This window comes from Sphaeramia orbicularis, chromosome 11 (genome assembly GCF_902148855.1).
Source record: "Sphaeramia orbicularis chromosome 11, fSphaOr1.1, whole genome shotgun sequence".
NCBI lineage: Eukaryota > Metazoa > Chordata > Actinopteri > Kurtiformes > Apogonidae > Sphaeramia > Sphaeramia orbicularis.
The window spans coordinates 10,391,807-10,407,347 of record NC_043967.1 but is presented as its reverse complement, the minus strand read 5'-3'; the positions used below and the strand labels follow the sequence as shown (position 1 = coordinate 10,407,347).

The window sequence follows — 15,541 nt, the reverse complement described above, 5'->3', positions numbered from 1 at the left end:
CCTACTACAGCTCCATTAATGGAGCTTTGATATTGATTCTACAATGTGTGAACTCTTCTGGAGGGATGAACACGATTCTAACAAAAGATGTTCTGTCTGTTGGTGTTTTCATGATGGAGGTGGAGAGAACTGTCTGACGCAAAATCTCCCATGGGTGTTCAGTTGAGATCTGAGGACCATAAGTACATGATTCACGGTTTTTCATACTCATCAGACCTCTATGCTCTATGGATGGAGGCATTGTTATGTTTATTGCATAAATGTGGATTTCAGGGGGAATGGGGGCCCACTTCAGTATTTAAGTGCATTTGACACTCAAAACAGATAAGTTTTGGATTTAAAAAAAAGTCAAAAACTGCCATTACTTTACACATATAGCCACAACAGTGTATCTGACAGATGGACACATGATGCACGTGAATTATGAGCTCATACACAGATTTTTGATGAATGTCCTAATCAGCTATTAGTGTTCAGATGTGGCTTCATAGCACAAATTATATGTGCAGAGAGCTGCTGTGGATCTTGTGTCCTTGGCTGGTGAGGCAAAAAGGGAATTTCAGACTCTGATCCTCATTTTTCAGGATACTAATAATTAAAAGAGTTAATAGTTCTTTGCATTTTCCCTCAATAGGTATTCATGATGTGGAAATTCATATGGATTTTTGTAAGCTTGAGTCTCAGGAAGAAACCCAATGTGTGCTACATGTCTATAACTAAAAACATTTGACATCAGATTTTCCTAAGGGGGATTCCCTAATACCCCCACTAAATGTGACACCCCCCAATCAAACCTACACCTGTGCCTGTGTGCGTTATTGAAAAAAAAAAAAAAAAAAAAAACTGGACATGTAGTTATTTGCATGTGTGGACAAGGATATCTATTAAACATATGTGTACACTGTGATACCTTGTGTTAAACATTTGAAAGGTCCTGATGCTGCTTTACTGTTCCTGCTGTGGGTTCTGTACATATACGCTCTGGTTCTATGGAGGCTGCTTATCTTCACCTGCAGGTTCACTCATACAATGCTACAGTGATGTCTATTGTCTGCGGTCATCTATCCTTATCCCACTCAGCAAATGGGACATAATAAACACAATCACAGCCATATGTTCAAAGGATCTATTCCTGGATCTGAATTTCCTCACAAAAAATAGAACTGACTGGAAAAATTGGTGAAAATCTATTGCATTTCAACCTGACAAAAAAAAAAAAAAAAAAAAAACTCCCAACACTTGGACTCTAGCTGAAGTAGATATCTATGACAACTTGCTCAAGAGAACTTCAGCAGCAGCAGCAGCAGCAGCAGCAGCAGCAGCAGCAGCTTTTATTCATCCACTCTGTTTCTGTAAAGGACCAGTCCGTCAGTTTATCTCACTGCCTCTTTTGCCCACCCTCAAGATTTTCACCCGTGACGTATTTACTAACGGGGACACGCAAGTTTTCACACTGGTGCTCTATCTGCTTGCGAGGGCGACTATTTGGGAAGATAAACTGCGCGCCTTCGCTCTTGAGCCGCTTCAGCCGCCTTCTTTCCGTTATCTCCGCACTTGTCAACAAGCTTTACCTTCAGTCAGTCCGCCACCAGGAGGGAGCAGGAGACTTTCCCCCCATCCCACTATTGTTGTGATCTACAATAAGTCAATAACAGTTCCTCTGGAAGTTTTGGAAAACGTTTTTCAACCTCAAAAAAGTGACATTTTGCTTACAACCGAGGGCGCAAAAAGATGCTGGATCGTTATTACCAAAATGTTTTATCACTGCTCTTTGGATGCGTGACTTGTCTTGTCCTGGCCTCTGTTGTTAATGCAGACGGTAAGTCAAGCTTAATTTAATGTCTGTTAACGTGATAACATTATAAACATACATTAAAGTCCCTTACACTGACTTCTATCATAAGTTATAGGAGCTGGTGATGCGCCAAACGCTCTTTAGGCGCACTTGCTGAGGCGCACACCTGGATTATTACAGTCATCCTCACAGATTATGTTCTTCTTACAGACCGTGGGCTTTCTCCTATAAAATATAGATTATTATTGCGGCAGTATTAGACCACAGTCTCAGTCTAAACCCATGCGTAATGGATGCGTGTCGTATTTCAGAGATCATCTTATAGTGCGCACCAGAGTTCTTACTCTAGTGTGTGTACAATAGATGCCTGTTAAAATTATCATAATTATTGACATGTTGTGTGTAAATTTTAGTTTAATAATAATGTGATAATGAGGGTCAGAGCGCAACCCCTGGGTGAACTGACTCCACCTGTTTCTGATAAACCATGGATGTATCGGCCGAGCGTAAAGGCGCAGTCCTCTTTGCATTTGTTTGTAAAGTTTTATTCAGTACTTTGTGCTGTGTTTTCCACGGTTTTATAATGTCATTTCAATAAGTATCCGTCAGTATAAACGTTATTTATTTATTTATTTATTGCTTTTTTTTTTCTTTTTTTTTTTTTAAAGTTTTCTCATGTTTCTTATATGATAGATAGAGAACATTTGAATTGCCTGCAAATGGAGTCACAGGAATAATATGAAGAATAAATTATTGTTTATTAAAAACAAACAAAAAAAACACAACAATTTCTATGAACGCCAGGAATTCATCCCATCCCAGTCTCAGCGCACAGGTCAAGGATATTTAACCCTTTCAGGCTTGGGGTCCATTACAGTGGACAATATTTGAAGTAATGGCTCCAAATGTGCAGTTTTTGTACCAACATTACAGACTTCATATCAGATCAATTCACAATTTTGTTTTTCATATCTTATCAGTTAATATTTAAGCCATAATCAGTAGCTGTTGATACAAGCAAGACTGCAGGTGGACAGAAATGAGAGAATATGAGCATCTGAGGGCAGTGGGTCTGAATTTCTGTGCAGTCATATTTTAATGTTTCAGTCAGCTGGTAATGCTTATTGTGATTTCCAAAAATTGTCATGAACCCAAATGGCAGTAATATGAATGCTGTTGAATGGCAATTTAGATTTTCAGCAGAAATGGTGTCTTTTTCTCTGAATTAAATAGAACTAAATTATCTTGATGGACACACTTAAAATATATACAGTATTTTCCATCAAAAAACATTAGAACTATTGATGTGTGGTTATGTATCTTGCAAAAAATAAGATATATTGGAGAAAAAAAGCCAGTTGTTCCAGTTGTCTTTTTTGTAAGTAGTGAAAAAAACATAAAATCCCACTCAGCTTTTTAAAATTCACTTATGAAAGGGGTAAACAAACAAATGCAATGTAGTTTAAAACATTTCAGATAAGATCATTATTTGTTCATCTTGTGGACCCTTTTTCCATCGTCTCCATTTGACTTGACATACAGTCTTTTTCTGTTCTGCAGACAGATTAGATGAACTGGGAGGTTATATTCTGATTATGTGAAGTGTTTTATTGTTGTAGAACACAGTGTTATTAAGAAACATACTTGAAATACTCAGTCTTGTGAGGTTCCAGTGGGACGATTTGGTTTCTTTTGCTTCATATTAACCTTTTGTCTCCTTGATCGTTGAATATTTTGTATTTGTCCCCTGTGATGTGTAATGTGTATTGTCATATCCCTTTTTGCACTTTTATGTGTACAAACTTTTTTTGCATTTAGTTTTTCCTTACCTTTTAGCCTATACCCCTGCTAAAAAAAAAGATAAATAAATGACTGTACTCTCTCCGTAGGTCAGTTGTTCGTGTTGGACCAGAGAAACTCCTCTGGTCTGCTGGGTTTCCAAGACGCTGAGCGTGCTTGTGCCTCACGACATGCCCGTTTGGCTTCAGCAGAAGAGCTCCGTCATGCTGTGGTAGACTGCTTCTTCTCCCCATGCACCCGTGGGTGGCTCTACGGGGGCGAAGTGGGGTAAGAATAGAAAAAAGTCTTCATTATGTACGTGTGTGTGTGCTGGTGTAGTAAGAGAAAAGGCTTTGTTTTTCCAGGGTAGAGGGCAGATGAGATTTTCCAGTGATGTCAAAGGTCATTTTGATGTGTGTGATGGAGGTTACAGGAACGGATGAAAAGAGAAAATGAGTAAAAGCAGCAGCGGCTGTTAAAGAGGGAGTAGGAAGATAGAAGAAGAGAGTGACACATTTCAGGAGGGAAAGAGAAAAAGCTGAGAGGAAGAGAGGGAGAATGACTCCTCTGTTCCTTCCTGGAGCAGGAGGGAATTCTGAGCCGGGGTGTCATGTCGACAACTGCCTCCATTTACACCTCTCATCTCCACGGTAACATGACACACAGCTTTCAGCACCCAACGGACAGAGACGAACTAGAGGGTCAAAGGGGTCGTGGAGGAAGGCAGGTCAGCTTATGAACATGAAGGTGACTGACAAACAGGAGGATTTACCTTCAGTATTAACGTCAGTATGATGCAGATTTACATGATGTATGATACTCAGTGATGGCTGTATGTGTGTCAAATCAAAGCTCAGGTGCTATTTTTTTCCAAACTAAAAGGCTAGTTTGCAGTGTAAACTCATTATGTGAGCATTAAGTGTTTATAAAAAAAGTTCTGTAACATACTGTCTCTTATTTCCCTCAGAAGTCTCCAACCATCTGTTCAGACTGAAAAAATAAAGCATAAAACTAAAAAAAAATATTCCTTATTATTCAAAAATGGGTCCTAGATATACAGGAATATAAGGGACGGTAATCACACTTTCATTCATGTAGTTGTACACTGTTCCCCATAAAGTTGGAATGAAATGTGTTTTCCCTTTTCTCATGAAACGATTGAGTGATTTATTCTTGATAGATAAAGTGTAGCTGGGATGCAGTATGTAATCAAGCCCATGGTCAAAGGTGATAACTGATGTGTATAAATAGGAATATAAAGAGGAATGTGTCTGAAAACAAAATCATTCCAACTTTATGGGAACAGTATATAATCACCTGAAAATATCCCTTGTGTTTTCATTTTCTTAGACACATATATCTGCAGAGGGAGCAGGTCACCTTCAGAGTCCACCATGTTACACAGTAGCTTTCTCCTTTTCTTTTTTCATCTTCTAACATGTGGCTTCTAGAACTAAGGTTCATTTCCATCACTTGCTCCATGTAAGTGTGGGCAGAGTCAATACCACTTTAACTAAAAAGTGGAAAAATAGGTTTTTTGAGGTGTAGTCAGTGGGTAGTAATATAAATCATCACTAGATATCACAGAATGTTACACACTGAACCTTTAAAGACAAGCAAAGTGAGTGACATTAACCCATAAAGACCCTGTGCTACTTTTGTGTCAGTTCCCAAGTGAAATTTTCTTTATATTTAAACTTTCTTAAGTGATTTATTACCATTTATTATAATATTATCTTCTGTGTTTTGCATTTTATCAGTATAGATTATGTATTTTCCTGTATTTAATCAACTGAACGTGTAGATGTTCATAAAAACCCAGATTAAAGTTGAAGGTTATTATATCAAAAACAGAATACTGCAGAAAAAGTGACATTTCCAGTAAAATATGTTATTAACTGAACATAAAAACAAGCTTCTCCATCCATTGTCATTGACCCAACTCTATAGGTTTTACTATTGAATCAATGTTGTAGAAGATGACGGTGTTTCCATGTTCACTATGGAGCTTCTGAACGTCCAAATGGGTCATATCTGATGACCATGAAAAGATGACAAACAGCATTTTATACCAATTATTTACATGGATTAGTAGGATTAGTGGATCAACAGGTATTAAACAGTTTACATCAGTAGAAGATTTTGGTCGATGATGGATGTTTGGGTCTGTATGGGTTAAATTTATGAAGCAGTGACATATTTTACAAATGCCATGACTGACTCCAGTCAAAAAGTGTACAATAAAAGTGATCACCTACCAAAAATGAACCAGCTTGAAAACTGGGAGAAAGGAGTGGATTGATAGAAAGTATTGCAGAGTTGGAAAATAGAATGAAAAAAAGAAAAAAAAAATCCTCATTACTTTTACATGACCTATTCATAAATTATGTTAGTTATTATCTAGTTTATGAATCCAAACAGGGATATTAGACATAGCACACACATAAACACATGGCAGGATATTTTATAAACTATAAGTATCAGCTCTGGTCAATCTAAAATCAGCTTCGAAATAACAGCTAAAAAAAAAAAAAAAACACATGTAGAATTCTCCAGATTTTTATGGACAATTTCAAATCCAGTTTGTAATTATTTGATGTATTACATTGATGCAGATTTATATTTATTTCATATTCTCTATATAGATATTTATTTCTCTAACATCAGATAGCCAGTTCAACAATTTTAATGAATTCAAACATCAGACATTATTTCAGTAGCTTTTAAAATTCCACAGTTGGTCGACTTCCATTGGGTTCCATACTGTCATATCACCTATAAATACCAAGGCCTACATGCTGTGGCTCATGTGAGTAAGTTACTGACTGCAGATACTCCTCAAAAGTTAAAAGAATTAAAAGAAACTGCCCTTTATCCCTGTGTTGAAATCCCACTTTGGTATCAGTCGAGCATAATTAGGTTTTATTATGTAAAGATAAGTGATATTCATAAATGATGTGTAAGTGTGAACACCTCGTAGTTTTCCAGATCATTACATCACAGCATAATAAATATCAACCAAAATTGCTTCAAAACAGCCACTGAACACTGGTATATTTTTGTCACCCTGTGTGATTCCTGCTCGATATGTGATGGTCAGTGGATATCATCTTTCACACTCCTTTACCACGTTTCACAGTGTGTCACCCATCCAGAGCTCTGTCAGTCATAAAACCTCCTCCTCCACCTGTTTTCCACCTGGATGTGTCCTCATCCTGTTTATGGTTTAGGTTCACATAAAAAGTAGGCCATATGTTAGTGTCAGACTGTTACATAACAGACTATGTGTTTATTGGGTTTGATTTGTCTATGTATTTGAAGTGCATGTAAATCATCTGCCCATTTAGATCACACAGTTGTATGTGTGCAGTTAAAATACACAAATCTTAAAGGTGCAATATGTAGCTTTTGTGCATGATTTTGTGCTTATGTGGAGTTTGGGTTGAAGCCTGGTTTGTGTTGGGAGGTGGTTGTTTGTTTTGTCTAATGGCTAGTGATGAACATTATACTGGCAAGAGAGAAGGGAGTTATTGAGGTACTCAGGACAATTATGGCCCCGCTATGTCAGCCATTCTCAAAGACTGGACAGGATTTCTTATTTGGGTCACCATATAAACTTTAATTTTCAGCATGTTGTAGGACCCCGACTCCAACACGAAGCTAATGCACAAGTATCGTAATGTTTAAATATTGTTTACAGCCACTGGTTAGCTCCAAAGAGTGCTGGATCCCACAGACCTATGTTAAACTTCTCTAAAAATACTGAGTCTTTTTCTTCCCAAGGAGTCATTCTGGTCTCATTTTGTTTTATTTCTAATAAGTGATGTCGTGGTCCATCTTTAACCCTTTCATGCATGAATTATGAGAACTTTAATCAAGATTTTTTTTTCTGGAGTGTATTCCTAGTTTATTCCTCTTTAGGCATGAAAACAATATCAATGCGATTGATTTTTTATTAATCTATTTTTCATGGAGTTACAAAAATGTTCACTCAGCTGGACACCATGTGTTTAATTTTAGAGGCAAAGAAACATGTATTTACAGATATACTATGTGAAAACTATGAAATAAAAACATTTTTAATGCTGCTAACCTGATGTTTCCTCACATTTTAACATACCTGCATGCTGATAATATGCAAAAAAAACAAAAAACAAAAAACAAGCAACTTTTCTTTTAAAAAAACAAACAAAACAAAACTGTTTATTTCAGTCTAGTAACAATTATCAATTTTTTACACTCAAACATGTTACTGCAGATCAGGTTTATCTAGAAGAGCAAAGTTACAGTAATGGTATGAATTGCAGTATATGGGATGATGCACAAAACAACAAATCCATAAATATACAAGAAAACACCTTTGATCAGCTGTCCACTGTAGTGACCACTATGCATGAAAGGGTTAAATTACATTATTTACACCTCAGATAGAATAGAATAGACTAGACTAGACTAGACTAGACTAGACAAGGCTAGACTAGACTAGACTAGAATAGACTAGAATAGAATAGAATAGAATAGAATACTGTAATAATAAGACTCAAAAATCACTTACACAACACTTGATGACTTTTATGGATTTTCTGAGCATTAACTCTCCTTTGACCCCTTGGGCCCTGCCCTTTTTGTACAAATATAGTCACTTCTGGCCCTAAAAAGTCAGCAAATTGCAAAGTACTGGCTTCAAAACAGCAGTTTAGAAACCAACACTCCTCCACATTCTATTTCTATAAAGTCTATGGTTACTTACTGCTAAATAGTCAAAGTTATATTGAATCTATTAGTGTGAAAAGGTAGCAAACATTATCTTTGTTTTGCTGATGAGAAAAAAGTCAAAAAAAGACCCCCATCTAATTCCATTATTCCATTATTCTGTGGAGTTTGCATGTTCTCCCCATGTCTGCGTGGGTTCTCTCCAGGTACTCCGGCTTCCTCCCACCATCCAAACACATGCACTGATAGGTTAATTGGTTAATCTAAATTGCCCATAGGTGTGAATGTGAGAGTGATTGTTTGTCTCTATATGTTCAGCCCTGTGATGAACTGGCGACTCGTCCAGGGTACACCTCACCTTCACCCCTATGTAGCTGGGATAGGCTCCAAGTGACCCCCGTGACCCTAGTGAGGATAAAGCGGGTTCAGAAAATGAATGAATGAATGAGTAATCCCATTATACTCAATTATAAAGGATTTAATACATGTATATTTTCTTATATTTTCTTATAACACACACCTAAAACAAAGCTGTGATTTTTCAAGCTTGTCTCTTAATAATTACTGCTTTATTTATTCAATACTATATTACAATGGTCAGGAAGTTTCATTTATTCATCACTGATCATTTATGCACAAATGAACACTTCTCATAATGTATAGATAAAACTGATTTTGAACTGGGTCATGATGGTTTCTTATTTTTAAAGAGTGGATCCTCATTAAAAGAGTCTTTGAAATACTGGTCCACATTTACTGTATTTGCGATTAATGAAAGTACATTTGTTTATATCTAAATCTCTTATCTTAGTGAAGTCGTGGCTGTACTTTGAGTTTTTAACTGTGTGGGAGTCTCAAATGCAGTCTTAAAGCAAACATTATGAGTCCTGTGTTGTGGTAGAATAAAATATTCATGTCTTGGGTTCATATAATGTCCAGAGGTGCCACAAGTAATATTACCCAAATCACTGGGTATGTAACAGCTCTATTGTAAAAGCAGGTGCTGTTGGAGTGACTGCTTAATTGCACATTACCGTCCATTTTTATTTATGGTCATTATCAACAAACTGCTGTATGAGATTATTATAGGGTGAGTGAGACAAAGCATGATTTAATGCCCCTCATATTTCCCACCCTCCCCTCTGATACATTCCTCCGCCCACTTTGTGTTCACTCATATGTCATCTTTAAAGGAAAGGTTTTTCTATGGTTTTCCAAGGCTGTGTTCAAATAATAGACCAGTGGATGATGTAAATGGTTTGGTGTGATGTGCTCATGTCTCTTGATCTGAGCCTAATGAATTTCTGAAGGAAATGATGAGCAACAGAGTGATCATTCCTTGTTGTGTGAAAATGACACATGTACCTCCATACTGAGTGGTATATGTTTGATTTGTAAAACCAATGGAGCAGAAACTGGGGGAAATTTTGAATATTTGTATGAAGAAAATGAAACTTTTGATCTGCCTTCACCATTAATAATTATTTTTAACATCTGACTTTTGTCCAAAGAAAACTGTAATCGAATCCATTAAATGCAGAAGTCGAATTCTCTGTGAAGATAACTATTTGACCCAGGGACCAAACTAAGCATTATAGTTTCAGTTGAGTCTGTATAACATAGACCCATATCATGTCCATTCTTCCTTGTACTTTCAGTTTTTTCTTCTTTTTTTTTAATGTGTTTGGCTTCATCCAAACACCACTGTAGTTTATGACGATATCATCTCAAACATTCAATCTCCAGTCAGCAGAACATATGTTTACAGAAGATCTGAAAGAATTTTTTGTGGTGTACTGTCTGTGTAAGTTGACTCATGGATTTTTTTTGACAGCTTATCAGAAGTCACACTCTGGTGTTAGTGTATGTTTGTCCAACCTCCTGAACTACATTGACATCATATTTTTTTTAGGTTTGTTGCATAATAATGTCTCAAACTGACTCACCTATCTTAGCATCCTCATCTTATCTGTCACTCATAGATCTCGTTGCCTGGGTAACTAAACACAATAGTGTCTTAAAGAAAGTGTCCTGAATCCATACTCACACACACATAAGTGGATATGTAAGGGTTATTGTCATGTAAGGTGAGGGATTTGAGGAATCGGTTTTAGCTTTACAGAGGTCAGTCTTTTCCCCTTTTCTACTGCCTCTTGTCTTCTCACTTCCACATGCAGAATTATCTGCAGCCGCCATAGTTTAATGTGAAAACAGTCTTTGTGTTTTCTGTATCTTTTGGCGTGTTTTCTTGGTGATTTTTGTCTTGCTGCCCGTTTCTCCTGCTCAGACTTTTGTCCTTATAAGCTCAAGTGAGCATGGCACATGCATGCTGTATGACTCACACTGCTTCTCACAGTCTCAGTGCACTGCCAGTCAAATTCTTTCCAATTACTGATGCTTTGATTAACTCAGTTACGCAAGCAACACACACACATCCAGAACTGAAACGCTCAAGTCCGGGCCACTACCTTTCCCATTTAATGATGCGTGGTTAATAATGTTACCGGCAAAACCTGTTCTAATGAAAAGTGTGATATGTCTGACTTTTAATGACTTTTCCAATCGTAGGCAAAGTTTTAAAGTCCATCATGGCTTTGATTGGTTCTGGGAGGCCCTGTGGGAGCACATTTGGACAGTCCTGGGAGGACTGAGTCAGTTTTATCTGGTGAAAAATAGGCTAATAATGCTATAAATTTTATAAAAATAGACTCTTTACTCAGCATTCTTCCTAAATACAGTCTCTAAGGTTTGCTTACTCATTGCATTTTTAGACAACTGCTCTGTTAAAGGCTGGGTATATTTAGAGTTGCCTACATGGGAACATGTGTTCCTAATGTGTCATAGTGTGATAGTAACGTTACAGAGGCTGATACTGCAGATTACACTATGACTACACACATACACATTCTCACACTATAAAAACATTTGACCAAGAAAGAAATCTGATGGTGACATAAGGAGCAGAATGTATGTGTGTCTGAAGTATATCTTTATCATAGCCTTATGGACATAAACCAGAGATGCATTTTTTTCTGACATTATTAAGCAAATATATATTATGTCTTATCTTTTAAAAAGGAATGCAGGGTACAACATTTTTACACAAATGACAGAAAAGTCTTAGATAGACCACCATTAGCATGTTTGTAATGAGCGAATACATTTATTCATTTCTCATTCTCTTTATGACAAAATAAAAAGAAAATACAGGATATATGTAGGCAGAATTTCAAAATGAATGGCTTCAATGGGTAATACATGAGATGAATTAAATCTGGGGTCAGATAACACAAGATTAGTGCAAGCACTCTGATGTTGTCTGCACAAAAGACTCCAAGATAAGTAAAGTGAAAAATCCTTGCCACTTTGGCCTGTGGAAGTTATCATTTTAATGCTCTTTACATATTTCCTGACTATTTCAGCTGATATAGAGACTGTGAATTACAGATGTGTAGTCAGTATGACACTGCTGAAACAACAAACCTCATGTTGGCCTATGACTTCTGCTTTGGCAGATAAAGAATTCACGTTTTGTGGCAAAGGGGTGAGAGTCTTCATAATAGTGGCATGAGAGGATGGTACAAATATTTTATTCATTTATTGTTATATCATGCTCTGTATCAACGACCAATTAAAACAAATTAAAACTGTACAGCCCTTAAAAAGTAAAACCATTGATAACAAAACTCTTTCACTACAAGTTAGGGTTCTGAATTTACAAAATGTAAGGATGTAATGTTATCATGTAATATAAGTTACGATATGTCATATTTGAATTACTATTCATTGTTACATTTCTATATAAGAATGTAGATTTTGTGCATGTGGATGAAGAAGCACACTTTGTACTGATTATTTATATTGGCTGGGTGATAAGCCCTTAAATAAGTGACAGTGAGTAATGATGTGGGTTCTTTGTCTGGAGATGAAATTAAACTGTTCAGCATGGACTCAAATGCCATAGGCTCCAACCAAATAAAACTTAGAGTTACAATACCACGAGTAGCATGATACAGAAAATAAATAAATGCACAGTAAAACCACTATATTGTAAGTATTTTAGGATACTCTAAAGACAGACCTCCTCCTTTACACCCTGTTTATATCAGTGGTGTAATGCCACCGCCGCTGGATGTTTTCACAGTAAATGCACTCCCTTTAATTATGAACACTCTCAATCATAGAGTCCCTTAGGGCTGCTTAAATGGTTTGCTTTAGGTGACGCACTCTCTTATTGGATTATCATTAATTAATGAACGTGTTTATATGAATATTAAAGTGCCCCAACATCATCTGTAATCTATCTATCTATCTATCTATCTATCTATCTATCTATCTATCTATCTATCTATCTATCTATCTATCTATCTATCTATCTATCTATCTATCTATCTATCTATCTATCTATCTATCTATCTATCTATCTATCTATCTATCTATCTATCTATCTATGTGCAGGACTACGGTGTGTAATGTCGTGGGCAGTGCACTGAAAGCAGTGGATGTAAGAACAGAAAATGCTACAGAGGACGCTGCACATCTGGGTGCTTTTTGTATCAAAGATAAAGGTCAGTAAATGCACACACACACACATATATATATATATATATATATATATATATATATATATATATATATTTCCTCTTTCTGTGCAGTAGTGGAGAATATCCCCGAGGAAAGTACATGTAACAAAAGTCAATTTCTCCATCAATAGTAGACGTATACTAATATTTAGGAAATTGTTGCAACATTTTCACTTACTTTCAATCACAAATGTTAATATCATGTTTAGTTTTTTTCCCTCTCTGATGTTGATCAAGTGTATTGTTCTGTTTTTAATAACTGAGCCCATATATACAGTGAAACTCTTACTGTAATCAAAGACAGTGATATTCCTCATGATCCATTATGGCGTTTAGTCTTTTTTACTTCTCTGTTCCTGGGGTTTGCATGTGTGAATAGTTTAAAAACATTTTTTATACAAAACAAATGGATTTAAAAATGGATTTCAATTTTAGTACAATTTTGTTTGGGATAATTTTTCCGTTTAATCCAGCGTTCATTAATTGTGTTCTTACCTGAGTCGGGATCAGGATATGACTGGATTAACTTGTATGTACTGTGTGAGTCGTGTATTTTCTGAGGTGTGAAAGAGCCTGTGTTCATGTAGTGCTTCAGTCCACACCTCTCTTTTCAACACTCTCCATCCTGCAGGGCTTTTCTGTGTTTTCTCTCATATGTGTCAGTATATACCAGTCTATCTTTTCATGAATATAGGTGCGTGATGACATATAACTCAACCTTTAAGCCCCAGCAGAGCTAAAGCTAAATTCCACACACCTATTCCACAAGCGATGGTTGGTTTTGGATCCGACTATTATTGGATGCCACCCAGAAAAGGTCCCTGGTCCTTCCTCATAAACAGTGGAGCTACTGTGGCTGTTTATATACCACACGCCCTGAGTGGGGAACAAACACTCTGCTGTGGGAAAAACTGAAGAAGTTACATCCACTTAATGCAGAGAAACGCAACAGGGCAACTTCACAGTCAGAGCTGTGTCTGTGGAGAGGACTGTGGCTATGGTGGTGATGCGTTTGGATGCACAATAATTACATGTATGTTGTATTTGACAGGGACAGACATCTGATATATTTACTGCATGTGTCTCTAAAGGCTTTTATGAGAGGAAAATAAACTAAATAACTACAAAATCCAATAATGTTAATTACAATTTAGAGCACAAGGATGAAAAACAATGGACATTTACAAAGATTGCATAGTGTATAAAAACTAGATGTTTGCACAGTTCTCATGTTTTGCCAATAGCCTTGCTATGGTATTAAATAAGAGAAGAGAAGAGAAGAGAAGAGAAGAGAAGAGAAGAGAAGAGAAGAGAAGAGGAAGAGAAGAGAAGAGAAGAGGAAGAGAAGAGGAGAGGAGAGAAGAGAAGAAGAGGAGAAGAGAAGAGAAGAGAAGAGAAGAGAAGAAGAAGAGAAGAAGAAGAGAAGAAGAGAAGAGAAGAGAAGAGAAGAGAAGACATACTTTATTGATCCCTCAGCAGGAAAATTCAAATGCACAGCAGCACAAGACAACAGGTATCAAATACAAAAGGAAAATAAAGAGAAGATAAAATACATAAAAACATTTGTTAAAGTGACTAAATGACATAAATAATAACTAGAAAAGCACTTGGAGAGCGCAAACCTCCGCCAAGGGCAGATCAGTCACCTCCCGACCACCACCAAAATTTAATCATTTGTTCCTTGTGCCAGTGTCAACATTTTCTGAAAATTTCATCCAAATCTGTCCATAACTTTTTGAGTTATCTTGCTAACAGACAGACAGACAGACAGACAGACAGACAGACAGACAGACAGACAGACAGACCCTAATGAAAACATAACCTCCGCTGTTCCTTGGTGGAGGTAATAATGATTATTGTAAACTAGAAAAGCACTCGGAGAGCACAGACCTCTGCCAAGGTACATCAGACCCCCCCCCCCGATTTCCACCAAAATGTAATCATTTGTTCCTTGTGCCAGTATCAACCAACAGACAGACAGACAGACAGACAGACAGACAGACAAACCCTGATGAAAACATTACCTCCGCCGTCCTTGGCGGAGGTAGTAAAGTAACGAGTGTACATTAGGTGCATGTAGGTGACATTGACCAGATGCAGAAAATCTGTTTAGAGCAGGAAAACAGATATTTATATAATGATATAACTATGATATAAATAATAATAAAATAACTTTATATAATGCATCATATTGTATGTTGAATCCTTTGCCATTACATGTTTGTTTGTGTTTGTTCCTGACAGGCACGCCATGTGGTGACCCTCCATCCTTCCCTAATGCCCGTCTGCAAGGGCATGCAGGCTTTGAGATGGGTGATGAGCTGCTGTACACATGTCTGCCTGGATACATGATGCCCAGTGGGCAAAACGCCTTCAGTCTGGTGTGTGACAGCTGTGGAGAGTGGTATGGACTGGTGCAGATGTGTGTCAAAGGTAAGACTTTAGTATTCTGTCGAACTTGGTTTCTGAGACAGGCTGAAGAAGACCAGAAATGGAAAAGTTACGATTACGTTTTCATCAGAGTTTTATCACACAGAGTAGAATTGCTGTGTTTTCAGTAGCTTAGAATGAGTAGTTGAAAACTAGCAGGAGCAGGTCATGGTTCACAGAGTTCATCATGTTGGACTGGACCGTTTCTACAGCTCAGACCAGACCACCATCTTCTTTTTTC

General features: G+C 37.0%; 1 protein-coding gene across 2 annotated transcripts in view; it reads left to right on the top strand.

Annotated features, from left to right (window-relative positions):
* Window positions 1-1,505: 1,505 nt before the first annotated feature.
* The window catches only part of susd5 (sushi domain containing 5), a 37,544-nt gene continuing 23,508 nt past the window's right edge, over window positions 1,506-15,541 (top strand). For both annotated transcript variants that reach the window (XR_003936618.1, XM_030147396.1), the window contains exons 1-4: window positions 1,506-1,819; window positions 3,685-3,862; window positions 12,746-12,855; window positions 15,115-15,303. Coding sequence is in view for 1 of the 2 variants with exons in the window: in XM_030147396.1 (XP_030003256.1) it covers window positions 1,732-1,819; window positions 3,685-3,862; window positions 12,746-12,855; window positions 15,115-15,303 (565 nt within the window). In the remaining variant the exon portion in view is untranslated. The remainder of the gene's footprint in view (window positions 1,820-3,684; window positions 3,863-12,745; window positions 12,856-15,114; window positions 15,304-15,541) is intronic.